The sequence below is a fragment of the Monodelphis domestica genome, chromosome 3 (genome assembly GCF_027887165.1).
Source record: "Monodelphis domestica isolate mMonDom1 chromosome 3, mMonDom1.pri, whole genome shotgun sequence".
In the NCBI taxonomy this organism is placed as follows: domain Eukaryota; kingdom Metazoa; phylum Chordata; class Mammalia; order Didelphimorphia; family Didelphidae; genus Monodelphis; species Monodelphis domestica.
In genome coordinates, this window is record NC_077229.1 from 276108013 (window position 1) to 276129559 (window position 21547).

The 21547-nt window shown below is 36.3% G+C and overlaps 1 protein-coding gene across 6 annotated transcripts in view; it reads right to left on the reverse strand.

Moving 5' to 3' along the window:
• Positions 1–21547, reverse strand: part of OSBPL1A (oxysterol binding protein like 1A) — a 333490-nt gene that overhangs the window by 247523 nt on the left and 64420 nt on the right. For all 6 annotated transcript variants that reach the window (XM_007487597.3, XM_056823805.1, XM_001362403.4 and 3 more), the window contains one exon: positions 8834–8945. In XM_007487597.3, coding sequence (XP_007487659.1) covers positions 8834–8945 — 112 coding nt within the window. The remainder of the gene's footprint in view (positions 1–8833; positions 8946–21547) is intronic.

Here is a 21547-nt window from a genome sequence, read left to right on the forward strand (position 1 = left end):
CCCTTACCTTTCCAGGTTTTGCACCTTGTTTTAAAAAAATATTTTATTTTATCATTTCCAAGCATTATTCATTAAAGACATAGATCATTTTCTTTTCCTCCCTCCCACCCCCCATAGCCGACGCGTAAATCCACTGGGCATTACATGTTTTCTTGATTTGAACCCATTGCTATGTTGATAATATTTGCATTAGAGTGTTCCTTTAGAGTCTCTTCTCTGTCATGTCCCCTCAACCGCTGTGTTCAGGCAGTTGCTTTTCCTCAGTGTTTTCACTCCCATAGTTTATCCTTTGCTTATGAATAGTGTTTTTTTCTCCTAGATCCCTGCAAGTTGTTCAGGGACATTACACCGCCACTAATGGAGAAGTCCATTACGTTTGATTATACCACAGTGTATTAGTCTCTGTGTACAATGTTCTCCTGGTTCTGCTCCTCTCGCTCTGCATCACTTCCTGGAGGTTGTTCCAGTCTCCATGGAACTCCTCCACTTTATTATTCCTTTTAGCACAATAGTATTCCATCACCAACATATACCACAGTTTGTTCAGCCATTCCCCAATTGACGGGCATCCCCTCGTTTTCCAGTTTTTGGCCACCACAAAGAGCGCAGCTATGAATATTTTTGTACAAGTCTTTGTGTCCATTATCTCTTTGGGGTACAGACCCAGCAGTGCTATGGCTGGATCAAAGGATAGACATTCTTTTGTCGCCCTTTGGGCATAGTTCCAAATTGCCCTCCAGAATGGCTGGATCAGTTCACAACTCCACCAGCAATGAATTAATGTCCCTACTTTGCCACATCCCCTCCAGCATTCATTACTTTCCTTTGCTGTTATGTTAGCCAATCTGCTAGGTGTGAGGTAATACCTCAGAGTTGTTTTTATTTGCATCTCTCTGATTATAAGAGATGTAGAACACTTCTTCATGTGCTTGTTAATAGTTTTGATTTCTTTATCTGAGAACTGCCTATCCATGTCCCTTGCCCATTTATCAATTGGAGAATGGCTTGATTTTTTGGACAATTGATTTAGCTCTTTATAAATATGAGTAATTAAACCTTTGTCAGAGGTTTCTATGAAGATTTTTTCCCAATTTGTTGTTTCCCTTCTGGTTTTAGTTACATTGGTTTTGTTTGTACAAAAGCTTTTTAGTTTGATGTAGTCAAAATGATTTATTTTACATTTTGTGATTCTTTCTATGTCTTGCTTGGTTTTAAAGCCTTTCCCCTCCCAAAGGTCTGACATGTATACTATTCTGTGTTTACCCAATTTACTTATGGTTCCTTCTTTATGTTTAAGTCACTCACCCATTTTGAATTTATCTTGGTGTAGGGTGTGAGGTGTTGATCTATTCCTAGTCTCTCCCACACTGTCTTCCAATTTTCCCAGCAGTTTTTATCGAATAGTGGATTTTTGTCCCAAAAGCTGGGATCTTTGGGTTTATCGTATACTGTGTGGCTGAGGTCGCTTTCCCCCAGTCTATTCCACTGATCTTCCTTTCTGTTTCTTAGCCAGTACCAAATTGTTTTGATGACTGCTGCTTTGTAATATAGTTTAAGGTCAGGGACTGCAAGGCCCCCATCATATGTGGTTTTTTTTCATGATTTCCCTGGATATCCTTGATCTTTTGTTCTTCCAAATGAACTTTGTTATGGTTTTTTTCTAAATCAGTGAAGAAGTATTTTGGTAGTTCAATGGGTATGGCACTAAATAGATAAATAAGTTTGGGTAGGATGGTCATTTTTATTATATTGGCTCGTCCTATCCATGAGCAGTTAATGTGTTTCCATTTGCTCAAGTCTAGTTTTAGTTGTGTGGAGAGTGTTTTGTAGTTGTGTTCATATAGTTCCTGTGTTTGTCTCGGGAGGTAGATTCCTAGGTATTTTATTTTGTCTAAGGTGATTTTGAATGGGATTTCTCTTTCTAGTTCTTGCTTCTGAGCTGTGTTGGAGATATATAGAAAAGCTGATGACTTATGTGGGTTTATTTTGTATCCTGCAACTTTGCTAAAGTTGTTGATTATTTCAATTAGCTTTTTGGTTGAATCTCTAGGATTCTTTAAGTAGACCATCATGTCATCTGCAAAGAGTGATAACTTGGTCTCCTCCTTGCCTATTTTGATGCCTTCAATTTCTTTTTCTTCTCTAATTGCTACTGCTAGTGTTTCTAGTACAATATCAAATAGTAGAGGTGATAATGGGCATCCTTGTTTCACTCCTGATCTTATTGGGAATGCATCTAGTTTATCCCCATTGCAGATGATATTAGCTGATGGTTTTAGATATGTACTGTTTATTATTTTTAGGAATGACCCTTCTATTCCTATGCTTTCTAGTGTTTTTAATAGGAATGGGTGTTGTATTCTATCAAATGCTTTTTCTGCATCTATTGAGATAATCATGTGGTTCTTGCTGGTTTTCTTGTTGATGTGGTCAATTATGTGGATGGTTTTCCTAATGTTGAACCAGCCCTGCATCCCTGGTATAAATCCTACTTGATCATGGTGAATGATCCTTCTGATCACTTGCTGGAGTCTTTTTGCTAGTATCCTATTTAAGATTTTTGCATCTATATTCATTAGGGAGATTGGTCTATAGTTTTTTTTCTCTGTTTTTGACCTGCCTGGTTTTGGAATCAATACCATGTTTGTGTCGTAAAAGGAGTTTGGTAGAACTCCCTCTTTGCTTATTATGTCAAATAGTTTGTATAGTATTGGGATTAACTGTTCTCTGAATGTTTGATAGAATTCACTGGTGAATCCATCAGGCCCTGGGGATTTTTTCTTAGGAAGTTCTTTGATGGCTTGTTGGATTTCATTTTCTGATATGGGATTATTTAAGAATTCTATTTCCTCTTCTGTTAGTCTAGGCAGTTTGTATTTTTGTAAATATTCATCCATTTCTCCTAAATTGGTGTATTTATTGCCATATAATTGGGCAAAGTAATTTCTAATGATTGCCTTAATTTCCTCTTCATTGGAGGTGCTGTCCCCCTTTTCATCTTTAATGCTGTTAATTTGCTTTTCTTCCTTCCTTTTTTAAATTAGATTGAACAGTACTTTTTCTATTTTGTTTGTTTTTCCAAAGTACCAGCTTCTTGTCTTATTTATTAAATCAATAGTTCTATCACTTTCGATTTTATTAATTTCTCCCTTAATTTTTAGGATTCCTAGTTTGGTTTTCTGCTGGGGGGTTTTAATTTGATCGCTTTCGAGTTTTTTCATTTGCATTTCCAATTGATTGATCTCTGCTCTCCCTTGTTTGTTAATATAAGCATTTAGGGATATGAATTTACCTCTGATTACCGCTTTGGCTGCATCCCAAAAGGTTTGAAAGGATGTCTCGCCATTGTCATTTTCCTTGATGAAATTATTAATTGTTTCTATGATTTCTTCTTTAACTAAAAGGTTTTGGAGTATCATATTGTTTAATTTCCAATTGGTTTTAGATTTGGTTTTCCATGTACCATTAGTAATCATTATTTTTATTGCCTTGTGATCTGAGAAGGCTGCATTCATTATTTCTGCTTTTCTGCATTTGTGTGCTATGTTTCTGTGACCTAATGTATGGTCAATTTTTGTGAATGTGCCATGTGGTGCTGAGAAGAAGGTATATTCCTTTTTATCCCTATTTATTTTTCTCCATATGTCTATTAATTCTAATTTTTCTAAGATTTCATTCACTTCTTTTACCTCTTTCTTATTTATTTTTTGATTTGATTTATCTAAATTGGATAATGGTTGGTTTAAGTCTCCCACTAATATGGTTTTACTGTCTATTTCTTCCTTCAATTCTCCTAGTTTCTCCATTAGAAATTTGGGTGCTATATTATTTGGTGCATACATGTTGATTAATGATATTTCTTCATTGTCTAAAGTCCCTTTTAACAAAATATAATTACCTTCCCTATCTCTTTTGATCAGGTCTATTTTTGTTTTGGCTTTATCAGATATCATGATTACCACTCCTGCCTTCTTTCTGTCAGTTGAGGCCCAGAAGGTCTTACTCCATCCTTTAATTCTGACCTTGTGGGTGTCAACCCGCCTCATGTGTGTTTCTTGAAGACAACATATGGTAGGGTTTGGGATTCTAATCCATTATGCTATTCGTCTACGTTTTATGGGTGAGTTCATCCCATTCACGTTCAAAGTTATGATTGTCATTTGTGGACTCCCTGGCATTTTGATATCTTTCCCTAATTCTAACCTTTTCTTCTTAGGCTCTACATTTTAGTCCAGTGATTTACTTTGAATCAGTCCCCCTTGTCCCCTCCCTTGATGTTTCCCTTTTTAGTCCCTCCCTTTTTCTTCCCTCCCCCTCTCCCCCTCTTTCCCTCCCTTTTTGTTTTCCCTCTCCCCCTCCCCCCCTTGGTTTTCCCTTCTCCCTACCCTTGTTGGGTAAGATAGAATTCAAGATCCCAATGGATCTGGATGTTTTTCCCTCTCAGAGTTGATTTCCCTGAGATTAAGGTTTAAGTAAAAAACCCTCTCTTCCTCTCCTTCTTATAGGAGTTTTCTTCCCCTCCCCTTCCCATGTGAATCTTTGTGTGAGAAAGATTATTCTATTTGGTCTTTCTTTACCCCCTATTTATACATTACATTTTCCCCACATATTAGTATACATAGATTGATATAAATGTAGTCCTTATAGAAGAGAGTTTGAGTAAAAGAAGAAGATAACATTTTCCCCCTTTCCTTAATATTTACCTTTTCAGGTATTCCTTGCTCTTTGTTTTTCGGTATCAAACTTTCCACAGAGCTCTGGTCTTTTCTTTGCAAAAAGTTGGAAGTCTTCTATTTTGTTGAATGCCCATACTTTCCCTTGGAAGTATATAGTCAGTTTTGCTGGGTAGCTGATTCTTGGTTGAAGACCCAGCTCTCTTGCCTTTCTGAAGATCATGTTCCATGCCTTACGATCATTCAGAGTAGAACTTGCAAGGTCTTGTGTGACCCTGATTGGCATTCCTTTATATCTAAATTGTCTTTTTCTGGCTTCTTGTAGGATTTTTTTCTTTTGTTTGAAAGCTTTGGAATTTGGCAATTACATTCCTGGGAGTTGTCTTTTGGGGGTTTAGTGTAGAGGGTGTTCTGTGAGCTCTGTCAGTGGCTGTATTGCCCCCTTGTTCTAGAATCTCTGGGCAATTTTCTTTGATTATATCTTGTATCACAATGTCGAGTTTGGTGTTTATTTCTGGCTTTTCTGGAAGTCCAATTATTCTTAAATTATCTCTTCTCCCTCTATTTTCCAGATCTGTCACCTTGTTGGTGAGATATTTTATGTTCTCTTCTAATTTCTTGGTCTTTTGGCTTTGCTTTATTAATTCTTGCTCTTTTACAAGATCGTTGTCTTCTAGCTGCCTGATTCTGGCCTTTAAAGCCTGGTTTTCCTTTTCACTTTGGTCAAACTGGTTTTGTAGATGCGTAAATTTCTTTTGCATTATTTCCCACTTTTCCTCCCAGAAGGCTTCCATCTTTTTGGTCATTTCTGATTCAAATTCTTCATGGGTTTGTGGAGAGTTTCCATTTCCTTTGGAAGGTTTCGGAGCATTTTCTTGTGTATTGTCTTCTATCTCTTCTGTATTTTGTATTTTGGCTCCATAGAATGTGTCCAAAGTCGCCCCTTTCTTCTTATTTTTCTTGGGATTTAGGGGCTTCTGTGCTTCTGTGGAGTTTGCCATCTCTGAATGTGGAGGATTAGCTTTTCTTATCTCTGTCTGGTGTTCAGAGGCTTTAGTCCTGGGCAGATTGTCGGTTCTATGAGCTTTCCCTGGGTTAAATTGAGTATGCCTTAAGGCAATGACTTTCACTGGACCTGGAATGGAAGGGTCAGACCAGGGGGCAACACTCTCTCCCGGTTCTCTCTGTTTCCCTGCTGCTAAGGTGCCCCCTCGACTGGGTCGGGTTGCTTTCCGGAAGTTGCCTTCAGAATAGCTGGCCGTGAGGCTGTCTTGCCCACCCTGAGGGTTGCTGTTGTTTCAGAGGACCCTGCTCTCTGTGGAGGAAGGGGCCGTGGCTTCCCAGAGCTCCAAGGGCAGTGACTTTCACTGAGACTTGGATAGCAGGATCCAGCCAGTGAGGCTGTCTTGCCCACCCTGAGGGTTGCTGTTGTTTCAGAGGACCCTGCTCTCTGAGGGGGGTGGGGCCGCGGCTTCCCGGAGCCTTGGACTCTGTGCTCCTACCCCTTAGGTCCAAGTGATCTCGGGTTCTGGCTTTTGAGGGGGTCCGTACCTTTTGATCCAGGTCCAGGTCCAGGAGGAGGATTCCCAGGGTCTGTGCTGTTGATCGTTTTGAATTTCGGCGCCTTAGGAGCTTATAGTTTGAGATCGGTCGGGAAGGGTTTTCCGGAGATCTGAACTTTAGCTTTCTCTAAGCCGCCATCTTGACCGGAAGTCCAGGTTTTGCACCTTTAATACCCCTTCTGTACTTCTAGATCCAGTGACCTAACATCCTTGTTGTTCCACAAACAAGACTCTTTTCTTCACTCTAACCATTTTCTATGGTTGTCCTCCATGCCTAGAATGTTCTCTCTCTTCACCTCTACCTTGATTTCCTTTTCTTCTTGCCAGTTCTAATGAAAGTCCTCTCATTTACAGAAAGTCTTTCCCAATGCTTCATAATTCTAGTGCCTTCCTCCTATTATTTCCTATCTATCCTATAGAGAGTTTATGTGCAAATATTTGCTTGTTATAGTCCCCATTTCCTTAAGAGTTGTGATTTGCTTTCTGCCTTTCTTTGTATCTCAGCACTTAGCACAGTACAGGCAGAGAGAGAGGGGAGGTATTTTATAAATGCTTACTGATATGCTCTTTAATGAAAAACAAAAACAAAACTGGTTTTTCCTATTTTTATTACTTTAACTACTCTAATATCACAATCTCTTTTTTTTGTAGTTTGAACGAACTAGTTTTAAACAGAGATATCTTCCTTAATGTTCTTTCAATATTATATAAGTACTCTATTCTCAGGAACAAATAATTTTTTAGTTCCCACTATATGTAAGGCATAACATTAGGTGCTTTACATGTTTGAAATGAAGGTAAAAGAGGCCCATGGCTTAAAGGCCTTTAAATTATTAAAAGTAATATAAAAAACAAATTAATGCCTAAAGAAAATATGAAAAATACAAATATTCATATGCATAAGTACATGAGGCTCTAAGGCAAAGGTTAACATTAATGGTTCAGATTAAGGTTAATGAGATTATGAGTAAAGAGTAGGATCTAACAAAACTTTGAAAGTCACTGCAACCATTTGTATTTGGATTCTGTGTGCAATGTTCCTAAGGTTAGCAACATAAATTAAAATACAGGTCTATTGAGGTTAAGGCAGAAGTTAAGATTAGTCTACCTTCAACAAATGATCAATAAGGAAATTTTGAAATAAGGATAGGAATATCTGCTGGAAGGCCATAAAGTACATATTTGGGAGTTCAGTTTTAAAATAGTGAACAAGCACTTATTAAGGTAACAAATATTTATTAAGGGCTAGACACTATGCTAAGTACTAGGAGAGAGAATGAGCAAAGACACTGAATATTATACATTTCTATATTACTCCAAGTTTCCCTGCCTATTTCCCCATTTCTTATTTTATTCTTTGTTATTTGTGAATAAGACATTATTTTCTTCCTTTGTCTCTCCTTATTTCCTTAACTCATCATAAATCTACCTTCTTCTTTTTCCATTCTACTAGAACTGGATTCTCAAAGGTAACCAATAATCTCCTAAACCACCACATCCAATGACTTACTATCAGTCCTACTCTTCATTCTAAGACTCTTCTTCATAGGCTTTCTACTTTGCCCTCTGATTAACTAAATGGGGGGACATTTTCCAGAGATCAGTACAGGCAGACATTCTGCTCTGCATTTTCTATGACCTCTCCCTCATTGACTCTCATGGTTTTAAATATGACTTCTATGCAGATTATTCTCAAATCTCTACCTCCAATCCTTATCTCTCTCCCAAATCCCAGTGCCACCTTTTTTAATGCCAATTCAATGTCAACTGAAAATTTATCCTATACAACCTCAGACTATTACATAGAAATTCTTGTATTCATCTCTTGGTAACCTTTTAACAAATTCTCTAAAGTTATAATAGTAGATCTTGTCCACAAGTCCTGCTAATATTCTTCATTCTCAGTAGATAACCTTGATCTTATGATACTTAGGATATCAAAGACATGTAGCATAAGGACACTCACTGATCTCTCTTACATAAAAAACACATTGCTACCAATGCACATAAAGATACCCTCCTAACTATGCCAATTATCTATTCAGTGGTCCAACAAGGTAAAAATTCTTCCATTTCCTTCAAACTCAAAACTTAGGTGATAACTTTGATCCTTCATTCTCTTTTTCCTCCTTCTTTCATATCCAAAGAATCATAAAATCTTAGAGTTAGAAAACAGCACAGGGGTCATTTAGACTTAACCATTGGTGCTATACAGTAATTCCCTCTAAGTCATCTGTGACAAGTTTTCAACTAATGTCTGCTAGAACACTTTTAAAAAGAAGGAATTCAACACTTAAAAATGAATGCCCAGTCAATTTCTGGGCTAGTCTTTTTGTAAAATTCTTCCTAATATTTTGTTAATCTATTTCCTATAGTATTTACCGTCTTTCATATGATAACCCTTCAAAAGTATTTCATGACTACTATCATATAATCCTCAAGTCTTCTCTTCTTTGGGATAGAATTTCTTCTGAGAATGCTCATAACTTTCTAATGGACACATTATAATGTCCATTTTGAATTTTGAATGTTCAATGGCTTTTCTGTTTTCTCCATCCTCAGCCACAGATACTATATTTACAGGAAAGATTTTATTACCTTCAAGCATGCTTCTTATTTCTTTGTCATGAGTAACTTCTTTTGCTGTCTGTCCACTCCCATTCACAACAACAGCATCAGCATTATGTTCTAAGAGAAGCATTACCAATTCCTTTTAAAAAAAAGTAAAGAAATTATTCTTAGTTATTATTAAGACTGTCTTGCTATTATAGAACTTTTGGTTCTGAGGTATAAAGATAATGCAGTATAGACAGTATTTCTGAATACATTTATTATGCATAGCCAATCTGATCACATGGGTAGTATAACTGATTTCATTGTAATAATTCCCTAGCTCAACTAAATAACGAAATTGTTTGCATGTATAAATAAGACATTTAAATTCTTTTTATGTGAAATGAATTGTGTGAATGTGTTCCTGTATGCACATGTGTAACAAAAGCAATGTAAGTCACCCCTATTCTAAAGAAACATATCAAGTGATAAGAAAGGAGCAAGTTTAGAAACAAGTTAGCAGAGATATAACTAAGACCATGCTAGCAGGAACTCACTTCCAACTTCTAATTCAATCTAAAGCTTACAGAGTAATAACTAAGGCAGGAATCTTAGACTAAATAGAAACTTGCAGTACAGTCACTTTGGACCACACAATAGCTCTGAATCAGCAGAACTTTGTGGTTGCCTGAAACCATCAGAGGTCTGCTCTTGCTGAGACTTAAACCCAAGCTGGGAACTTTCAGGCATCAATTAAATTTTGTTCTAGATTAGACTCATCAGACCCCTTTGAGACTGAAAGCTTTCAGGTCCCTATCCTGAGTTGTCCCCCAAAGCCTGGAATAACACAATATTTAATACCCCAAAAGAGAAGCAACAGGATAAACCCAGACATTCCCTCCATAAGTATGTGGAGTTTAGTCCTAATATCTAATCCAAAGTCAGGGCAACTAGGAGAGTCCCTGAGAGAACTCCAGGGATCGAAGAATAAGGAAACAAACAAAAAAAGAATTCCACTATCATTAGCTGTTATGGAGACAAGAATACTAAAGACACAAAAACAGAAGAGAATGATTTTTAAAACATTCATAAGCAAAATGCCTCAAAGAAAAATATAGCCTGTGTAGAAATTCAACAAGAATTCCTAGAAAAGATGAGGAGTCAAAAAAAATTTGTTTTAATACTTTTTTTAAGTGAAGTGAGACTGCTAAAGGAAAAAAACAGAAAAGAAATGAGAGCTATGGAAGAAAGACCTGGCAATGAAATTAACAGTTTGACATGAGAGGCACAAAGCCTTTACTTCCTGAAAATGTTGACCAGATCAAATTGAAGCCAATGACACCAAGAGACAAGAAGAAATATTAAAGGCCAAATGGCTGAAAATATAGAAGATATAGGGTCTTTTATAGCAAAAACAACTTTAGAAAGCAGTTTAAGGAGAAGATATTTAAGAATCAAAGGTTACTTAGAAGGCATGACCAAAAAATAAACCTAGACATATTTACAGAAATCTTCAAAGAAAACTGTTTATACCTATTACAACTAGAAGGCAAAATAGAAATGGAAAGGATTCACAAATGATCTTCTGAAACCTCAAAATAAAAATTCCTAGTAATATTATAGTCAAAATCCAGAAGTCAAAAAACAAAATACAAGCAGGCAAAAAGAAAGAATTTAGGTACCAAGAATCCACAGTCATGATTACAGTCAATTGGGAAGCTACAGTATAAAGGAAAGGAGAGTTTATGGTATCAGATGGTGATGGAATATTACTGTAATGAAAGGAATAATGAACTGGAGGAATTCCATATGCACTGGAATGACCTCCAGGAATTGATGCAGAGAAGAAGGAGCAGAACCAGGAGAACATTGTACACAGAGACTGATTCACTGTGGTACAATCGAATGTAATGGACTTCTCTACTAGCAGCAATGCAGTGATCCAGGACAGTCCTAAGGAACTTATGAGAAAGAACACCATCCACATCCAGAGAAAGAACTGTGGGAGCAGAAACACAGAAGAAAAATATTTTGATTGATCACATGGTTCAATGGGGGTATGATTGGGGATGTTGACTTTAATTGATCACTCTACTGCAAATATGAATAACATGGAAATAGGTTTTGAATAAAGATATATGTAAAATACAGTGGAACTTCTCATTAGCTTTGGAGGGGGAAAGGGAAGGGGATGGGAAAAATCATGAATCATGTAACCATGGAAAAATATTCTAAATAAGTTTTTTAAAAAAGAAAAAGGAAAGAAAGTTTAGAATGTGATATTTCAGAAGGCAAAGAATATAGGTTTGACACCAAGAATCACTTAGTCCATAAAACTAAAGGAGAGAGGAGTGGGGGAATTTATCTTTAATGAAATAGAGGATTTTCAAGCATTCCTATAGAGACTGGAGCTACACAGAAACTTTAAGTTCAAACATGAAATCTAGGAACCAAGAGAAATATTAAAAAGTAAATATGACCAACATCATTTAGGACTAAACAAAGATAAACTTTTTATATTATTATATAGGGAGACAATAATATGTATTTCCTCAAAAATCTATCATCAGGGTTAAAAGGAGTCTAATTTTGCAAAGCCTGGGAGTAGTTCTGTTATGTCTATATGATCTTAGGAGAAAAAGGGAACTAGAAAGGAAGAGGAACACATAGGACTGGAAGAATGAAGGGAAAGCAAAGTTAGAGAAACTTTTCTCACATAATGAGGGAGTACAGGTAGGTACCTATAGAAGCAAGGTGAAGGGGGTAGTGAGGAACAGTTGACCCAAGCCCTCCCTTCCATCTGAACTGGTCAGAGGAAAGAATACATACATGCACACAGTTGGGTACAGAATTATTTCATTTGGTAAAGAAGAGAAAGAGAACTAAAGGGAGGCTAAATTAAATGAGAGATAATCCTAAACAAAACAAACTCTAAAGAATGTACAAAAATATTTAAGAGCTCTTTTTTGAGGTGACAAAAATGAGAATCTGAGGAGGTACCCATCAACTGGGGAATGGTTGAACAAGTTATGACGTGTAAATATGATAGAATACTGTTATATTGTGTGATAAGGAAGAGAGGGTTAGAGCAATTTTGCAGAGGCATGAGACTAACAGGGAGAGAATTCTAGAGTGGGAAAGTAAGGGAGAGACAGTTAACTGTGGTTTAGGGGGTCTTTCTCTAGTTTTGACCTGGAGAGACAGGCTGCTTTTCCTTAGTGGCTGATAACTACCCTATCCTACAACTGAATTCCCTATTCTGTCTTGCTGTCCAGCTGCCCTGATACTTGTTTGCTGAGCTGTTTTATCTACTGCAGTTCCTGGTGATCCTGAACCATCTGGCATCTGATTATGAGACCAGGCCCAGGTCCTTTTGGATCTAAGACCTTCCCTGGCCCCTATTAGGCTTATACAGACCCATTCCTTAAAACCAGCTGGGGGGGGGGGGGCGTAGTTTAATTTAACCAAGATAAGGGACTAGGCAGTTAGGGAGGATTAGAGTAGGAAAAATCTCTGTGAAGAGCTATTTAGATCTGGGGTTTTTTGGTAGTTTGGTAGTTTGGTTATTCCAAATTCCCATTTTACATTTCCTTGTTTAATAAATCCAGCATCCAACCCTGCTATTGAGTGGTCTGTGTATGTCATCTTAGACTCAGGCTCTGCCTGTACTGGGTTCTGTTGGCTTTCCCAAACCTGTTAATCTTCTGATACTGGCCCAAACCTATCCATCTGGTCCCATCCCCTAAATCACTCTCCTGACAAGTGTAAGAGATAATTCAAAATAAAGTGATGAGAAAAACAATTTTTATACACTGACAAATATGGTAAAGAAAACAACTTTGAAAGAATTAGGGCCTCTTATCATCATAATTTTATTGACCAATATGTAACCTACCTCCAAATAAAGAGATAAAGGACTCAGTGTAGAATAAGACTTTTTTTTCTCCTCAGACATGGCTAAGGGGGAAATTTGTTTTGTGTGAGTGTAACATGAGCTTTTTCTTTTTAACTCATTTGGGGTGGGAGTGAAAGTTGTAGTAGGAGAAGATGATTTTTGCTCATTGAATAAATCTATCTATCTATCTTTGTTTTTTATTTAGAATATTTTTCCATGGTTATAAGATTCATGATTTTTCCCACTCCTGTTCCCTCCCCTCTCCCAGAGCTGATATCATTATTTAAAACCCATTTCCATGTTATTCATATTTGCAGTAGAGTGATCTTTTAACATCAAAACCCCAATCACATCCCCATCAAACTATGTGATCGATCATATGTATTTCTTCTACATTTCTGTTCCCACAGTTCTTTCTCTGGATGTGGATAGCATTCTTTCTCATAAGTTCCTCTGAATTGTCCTGAATCATTGCATTGATGCTAGTAGAAAAGTCTGTTACATTTGTGCCACGATTTGCACTTTCTGTGTACAATTTTCTCCTGGTTCTTCTCCTTTTGCTCTGCATCAATTCCTGGAGGTTATTCCAGTTCACACGGAATTCTTCCTGTTCGTTATTCCTTTTAGCACAATAGTATTCCATCACCATCAGATACCACAATTTGTTCAGTCATTCCCTAATCGATGGACACCTGCTCATTTTTCATTTTTTTGCCACGACAAAGAGTGTGGCAATAAATTTTTTGTATGAATCTTTTTCCTTATTATCTTTTTAAGGGTACAAACCCAACAGTCTTTAAAGCCCTTTGTGCATAGTTCCAAACTGCTTTCCAGAATGGTTGGACCAATTCACAACTACAACAGCAGTGTATTAGAGTTCCAATTTTGCCCGATCCCTTCCAATATTTATCACTTTCCTTTGCTGTCATATTGGCCAGGTGTAAGGTGGTGCCTCAGAGTTGTTTTAATTTGCATCTCCCTAAACAGGAGGGATTTAGAACACTTTTTCATGTGCTAATTGATGGTTTTTATCTCATACTGTGAAAACTGCCGGTTCATGTCCCTTGACCATTTGTTGATTGGGGAATGGCTTGATTTTTTTCATAAAATTGACTTAGTTCCTTATATATTTCAGAAATTAAACCTTTGTCAGAGAGTTTTTTATAAAATATTTTCTCAGTTTATTGCTTTTCTTCTCATTTTGATTGTTTTTTTGTACAAAAATTTTAATCTAATGTAATCAAAGTCATTCATTTTACATTTTGAAATGTTCTCTATCTCTTGCTTGGTCATCAATTCCTTCCTTTCCCACAGATATGACAGGTATACTATTCTATGTTCACCCAATTTGTTTATGACTTCATTCTTTATATTTAAGTCATTTATTCTTTTTAAATTTATCTTGTTTTGGGTATAATATGTTCATCTAAACCTAATTTTTCCCATACTGTTTTCCAATATTCCCAGCAATTTTTGTCAAAGAGTGAGCTCTTGTTCCAAAAGCTGAGATCTTTGGGTTTATTGAATACAAGTGTGCTGAGATCAATTATCCTTAGTTTATTCCATTGATCTACCCTTATGTTTCTTAGATGACCACTGCTTTACAGTACAGTTTAAGATCTGGTTTTGTAAAATGGAGATTTGAACTCTAGACTTCAATCCCAAGAAGTCCTTGGTATTCCCCAGAATTCCCTATGATCTCACCTGAGTCTCCACCTGAGCGAGATCACAAGGAGTATTTAACTAGCAGCAACGCCTACTTCGCGCTCTTCCATCTGCAAGGATGTAGTGAGTAAGCTAAGCACAGGGTTTTGAATGGGCTTTCTTGTTTGTATTTTCTTTATTCCTTGATTACTAATAATCCTTAATAAACTTCATAAAATACAATATTTCTATTACTAGAGACTAATTTAATTTTTACAGTTATGTCAACCACAAGATTTGGATGAGAATTTCTCAATTTTTTTTTTAAAAGATAGCTTAGATAATGTTTTTTAAGCCACGTTTTTCCAAGGCTTTTCAGCAAAGCTGATTCTTGAGCTCCTCCTGACCTTCTTGACCAAGATCGCTCTCCCGGTCCTGCCCCACCCTGCCCCAGATGATCTCCAGCCTCCAAGCCAGATCACCCCGGCCCAGCCCCAGGACTCAGGCTGCTGGTAGCTGCCCCTTCTGTCTTCGGAATCAAAAACCAGATGGTAAAAACAGGGGTGATCTTTCCTTAAGCTACAATTAGCCTCCACAGAGCAGGGGACTGGGGGAAGGGGGGGGGACAACAAGGAGAAGGAAAAGACTTTTCCAAATAGGAAGTTGATTACAAACATGGGCATATTTCAAAGAATATCTTTTGAGTGCACTGGCCTTTTATTTATCTCACCTGAGATTCAGGAGAGAATTTCATCTCCCTGCAACTTTTTTGCTAAATTTGAGATTCCTAAAACCCACCCTCACTATAGGGGAGCAGCTCAGTGGCTCAGTGGATTGAGAGCCAAGCCTAGAGATGGGAGGTCCTGGGTTCTAATCTGGCCTCAGACACTTCCTGGCTGTGTGACTCTGGGCAAGTCATTTGAACCCCATTGCCTACCCCTTACCAATCTTCTGCCTTCTGCCAATAGGTATCTAAATGAATTTTTAAAAAATGAACTTTAAAGAGACTGGAGGTTATATTTTTAAGGTATTTCAGACTTATAAAAAACCTCTATATTTTATTGCATTTTGCTGATTGTTTTGTTTAAGATTTAATTTTGTTGGTTTTAAGTTCATATATTAATGCATTCATTACTATTCTGTTACACTGTTCTTTATAAAAAATACTTGGTTTTAACTACTGTTATATTCTGTTGTTTTCCCCCTATAACAACACTGAAAAGATATTATTGAATAAGCCTGTATAAAAACAGCTTTTTTCTATTTTTGACTTTGTAAATTCTCACATAGAGGATGGATGGACTTTATAAAAACTAGTTAAAATTATATAACAACCTTTGGAAAATCTAATGAGCTAAATATCTCAAATTGATTTTAAGGGGGTCTTTCAGATATGATTTTTATATTTTTTTCAACAACTCTGATAAGGTCCATTTTGGTAGCTGAAGTAAAACACAATTATAATCCCCACCTCCCAAATTTATAAAAATGTGAATGGATGGGACATCACAGTCTCATACCAAAGGACATGGGAAGTTAATCCCAGGGCATGGTATCCCTGACTCCCAAAACAGGAACATCTCTCTCATTTATAACTCTTCAGTTCATTTTACCCAACAACAACAGTACAGAGGTTTGGGTTTTTCCAAGACTCCTATGCCACATTTTTTAATGATATCTAGATTTCTTGATGATGTTCTAGACCCAAATAAGTTTTACTTTGTTTAAAAATATGTTTGCCAAGGTTGAAACATTGCTACACCTAAAAACTTGTGACAAGTATCCATTTTCTTTAAATGTCATACAGCAGACTCATGTAAAAAATGATAGTGGTTTTTGTTTGCTATTGTAATTAATTGGGCTATTGAGAATTTTGGGGATATTGATACCTACATATTTGTACTACTGTTCTTTATAAAGAAACTGTTACCTTGTGAAATTCATTTGCTTGTACTCACAGTGGATCATGGCCAGGTAAGAAGAGGAAATGGATCTCATTTTGGTGAGAAACCTTGTATTCTACATTTCCTTAGCTGACATAGTGTGTCAATGATTATAAGATATATTTTTGAATTTAAAATATTTTTATTATTATATTTTGCTTTCATATGCAATATACTATTTCAGTTTTTATAAATATGCATATAAATATATAAAACTATACGGTTTTTTATTTTTTCTCTTTTATATTTGAAGCACATGTCACTAGTATTAAAATTTTCTTTAACTTTTCTGATTTGCAGTAATATAAGTTTAAAATTGCTATAACATCAATACATGCCCCAAAAGCTTGACTGTAAAAATGATGCCACTAATTGTTTAAGGAAAATTATGGGACTTTGCTTAATGATTCTGTCTGATTCCAAGACATGATATAGAAAAGAGCCATTGCACAGGGCCAAAGAAGCACAAAGCTAAACCTGAATTGTGCCAAAAAAGCACACAGGTCAAAAAAGAAGAAACCAATCCCAATGGGGTTGATGAAAATTCTAAGCCAATACAAAGGGAAATACCAAGGACTTCTTGGGATTGAAGTCTAGGGTTCAAATCTCCATTTTAAATACCCCCCTGAGGCCCAAGGAAGACTAGTCTCTCTGCTGGGTCTTGTAAACAAGCCAACTTTGAAATTACAATAATTTTAGGATAAGAGGAAAAGAGAACAAAACAAATAATTGCTAGACTCATTGAACCTAGTGTAAGACTCGAGGTTGCAATGCTTAACATACGTTAAGATGTAGGCCTTCCTTGTATCCACACTCTTCATGAAAATACTTACAGACAAGTACCAAAATGTGGCTCCTACCTGGCTCCTATAATCTAGTTCCTATTCTGTCTTTCATAATGTGGCAACTTTCTGTAGTCCTGGTTACTGACTGGGTAAATGTATCATTGCTTAGATCATTTTAATTGGGCCCTGATTCAAGGACCCAATACACATAAGACTTTGATAGTCTATATTTCACCCAGAAATTATCTTTTTTTATTTGGATTTTTCTGATGTTTTTTAATTTCTCTTGCCAATTGATTCATATACCTCATAACTCAGTCATGCATCCCTAAATGATCCCTGTGTTTTTTCAATCACCCTCTTCAAGGGGAGGAATGTAAAAATATTATTATTTTAAATTGCAACGTTTAAATTCCTTGAGAGAGTAATTTTAGGTTAAGAAACAGGCTACCTCTCTGAATCCAGAAACTGAACTGTTTGGAGAAGACACCATGAAGATGCCTCCACAGACCACACAAGAAGATCCAGAGTGAATTTTGGGATGTGGTGATCTGAACTGTGTGGTGTTTTTATGTATACTTTCATGCCAAAGGGGACTGCCCCCTAACTGGCTTTTTTTCAATGAGTCTAGCAATTATTTGTTTTGTTCTCTTTTCCTCTTATCCTAAAATTATTGTAATTTCAAAGTTGGCTTGTTTACAAGACCCAGCAGAGAGACTAGTCTTCCTTGGGCCTCAGGGGGGTATTTAAAATGGAGATTTGAACCCTAGACTTCAATCCCAAGAAGTCCTTGGTATTTCCCAGAATTCCCTATAATCTCACCTGAGTCTCCACCTGGGTGAGATCACAAGGAATATTTAACTGGCAGCAACGCCTACTTCGAGCTCTTCCATTTGTAAGGATATTGTGAGTAAGCTAAGTGTGGGGGGTTTGAATGGGCTAATAAGCCCTAGGCACTTGGTTTTCTTGTTTGTATTTTCTTTATTCCTTGATTTCTAATAATCCTTAATAAAACTCATAAAATATATTTCTATTACTAGAGACTAATTTTAATTTTTACAGTACTAGTATGCCCCCATCCTTCACATCTTTTTTTCAGTATTTTCCTTGATATTCTTGATCTCATGAACTTTGTTATAATTTTTTTTTATTCTATAAAAAAGTTTTTTGGTAGTTTGATAAGTATGGCACTGAATAATTAGATTGATTTGGGTAGAATTAGAACTTTTATTATCTTAGGTCTTCGTACTCATAAGCAATTAATGTTTTTTCCAGTTATTTAGATCTAGTTTTAATTGTGTGAAAAGTGTTTTATAGTTATGTTTATATATGTATATATAAACATATATATCTTCTAAAAGTAAATGCACAGAATCCAGTGATGGTTTGTACTTTGTTAAGAATAATATGGAAGTCATCATCACCAGGCTTTAGAATGGAGTAAGGTATAAGAAGGCTATAAAGCTAGTAAAGGGTTTTGAAAAGCCAAACAGAAGATTTTATGATTGATCCTGGAGGTAATAAGGAACAACCAGAATGTATGGAAAAGAGGGTGACACAGTCCAAAATATTTTACAAAGAAATTTTACTTCAATAATAAAACAGCAAGCATTTATAAAGTGCCTTATTTAAATATTACGCTGTTTTATTCATACAACAATCCTGAGGTAGGTGCTAATGTTATTTCCATTTCATAGATGATGAAACTGAGATGTAAGAAGTTTAATCACTTGCTCAGGATCACATATAGCTAGTATGTGTCTGAGGCTGGATTTGAATTGAAGTATTCCTGACTCCAGTCCATCACTCTAGTCATCCAACTGCCTCTGGCTGTGACAGCTTAGTGGAGGATAGACTAGAGTAGGTTACTGCAATAGTCCAAGCATTAGGTGCTAAAAGCCTGCAGCATGGTGGTAGAAATGTCAGAGTAGAGAAAGAAGTGTGTAGATCAAAGTTTAAGAAGAAAGAATCAACAATACTTGTCAACAGTTTGAATATGGGAGAGTGAGACAGAGTAAGAATCAAAGGATAACCCCTGGGTTGCCAGTTTAGGTGAAATGTTAAAGTTAAGAAAAAGAGAGGGGTTAGAGGGAAAGGTGATGTCAAGTTTGACATATCCTCTCAATCTACACATAGCCCAGTTGGGAACTCCTTCCTGTTTTAGACAAGTGGAATTCTGACATCAAAGTACCAATCAAGGACGATTCATTATTTACTATATCCCAGAAATCAACCCTAGAGACACAAATAAAAGGCAAAAACAGTCTTTGCCTTCAAATAAATTACATTCTAATGGGGGAGAAAGGAAGATTCAGAGATGGCAGCCTGAGCTAGGTGAATAGCAAAACTATGCAGAAAATTCCCAAATCTGACTATCATTTTGCTCCCAAGTTCATCCTTGATCACCTGAGCTCAGGTCCCATAAGTATCTTAAATGCAACATGTATGAAAAGTAACTCATTATCATTTTCCCTAAGCCCTCCTCCACTAATTTCCCATTTCTATAGAGCATCACTATTCATCTAGTATCCCAGGTTCACAATCTTGGAGTCACCCTTGCTCTTTCATTCTCCCAGTGGTAAATTTATTGCCATGCCTTGTAAATAACACATTTCACACCCATGCTCTTCTCTTCACTCACTCCATACCTCTCAACCAGTATCTCAAACAAGATTTTATAAGCATTTTTTAAAAAGAAAAGACAATACATATAAAATTTCCTACTTTAGAAAGTTCAAATCAAACCAAAATCCTGGAAGTTTTGATGTATTCATTTTTCTTACAAAATGTAACATGAACTACCCACAACAATTACAGGTCTTCCTGACTCCTCTTTCCTTCCTCAAAGCTACCAAACATATTCCTGAAGTACAAATTAGATCATGTTTCTCTTCTCCTTAAGTAATATCTGAGGAAGTTACAATTTCTCATAATTGTTTTTAAGACAAAATATAAACTCCTCTATTGGACACAAAAAAACCTTAAGTATAGTTAAAGTACAATTTCTTATTCCTTCCCCTCATGCACTCATCCCTTGACATCATTGCTGTCAAATAAGCCTTCTTGTTTTTCCTCAAACACGTTTCATATCTAGCCCCTGTGCCTTTGTACAGACTGATGCCCAAGTCTGAGATGCTCTTGAGTCCTTACTGAGAATTATTAGAATACTTAGTTCCCTTCAAAATTCAGCTCAAAATTCATACATTAAACCATTCCTGATATCTCCAGTTCTTAGTGTTTTTCATCACCTCTAAATCACTTTAAACTGTATGTATTTTGTATCTACTTACCCAAGCACATATTACTCTCCAGTAGAATGAAAACTCTTTGAGGACCAGGACTTTAATTTTTCATCTTGAAACCACAGTATCTATCAAAGTGCCTGGCATATTTTAAGCACTTAACAAATGCTTGCTGAATTAAATTGAGCTTGGAATTTAAAGGATGATTTCTATAATAAAACATTCATATGTTTTACACTTACCAGTCAGCTACAGAGAAAAAGATATATAAATTACCCAGAGATTACACTTGGTCCCAAAGCATTTACATATCCATGAATATTTTTGTAAGCCCTCTTAAGAAGGTAGAATTATCTATTTTCATCAAGAAGGAATTCTTATTACCAACTTTATAAATAAGTCAGTTTCACTAACTCAAAACACTAAAAAACATAGGTAGCACTTGAAGTAAAATAAATAAAACCAGCATTCTGTTCTAAACAGTATATAGTTAATACTTAACCTTCTTGTTCAAGACAAGTACTTAAAATGCTACTTAACATCCCTCATCTAGTATATCAAACAAAATCCTCTAAGTTAAAAATAAATACATAATACATATAAAGCTTCATATCTTAGAAAGTCCAAATAAAAACAAAATCCTGAAAGTTTTTCATTTATTCATATTTCCTGCAAAATGGTCATGGATCTATAAATACATTCAGCTGAAATTTTAACATGGATTTGCTTTTAAGACTTGGAATGAATAGTCATAGTTTTTCAGAGACAGCACTATTTTAGCTTATGTAAAGGGGAAAGAACAATCTATCTGACAACTCCTGGCGTTCTACTATAAGCTTAGGAGTCCAAGGTGTGGAAAGGAAAACTGTAATAGTTAAAGGAATTATTGAGAATTGAAGAGGTACCAGGGAATAAAGAAGGGTTTGTAACAAGGAATGGAGGAGGTGAAGGAGATAGAGGGAATATGGATGCTGGCTGAAAGGAAAACTGAACCAAGGTTTGAGCTTTTCTGCCACTCAGATGGAATAGATAGCAGTTGGAATGTTGGAGTATAGATACAGACAGCAACGACAGTTGGTGGGGGAAGGGGCAACTTCGAGAGTGACAGTTGCTCTTGAGGACTCTTTCCTGGCCCTCAGACTGGAAGGAGTGCTCTCTCCCTGTCTCGTGATAGAAGTACCTCTATTCCGGGATTTAACCCAAACTGTGTGCTCTACTTGGATTCCTATGATTGTGTCATCAAACAAAAT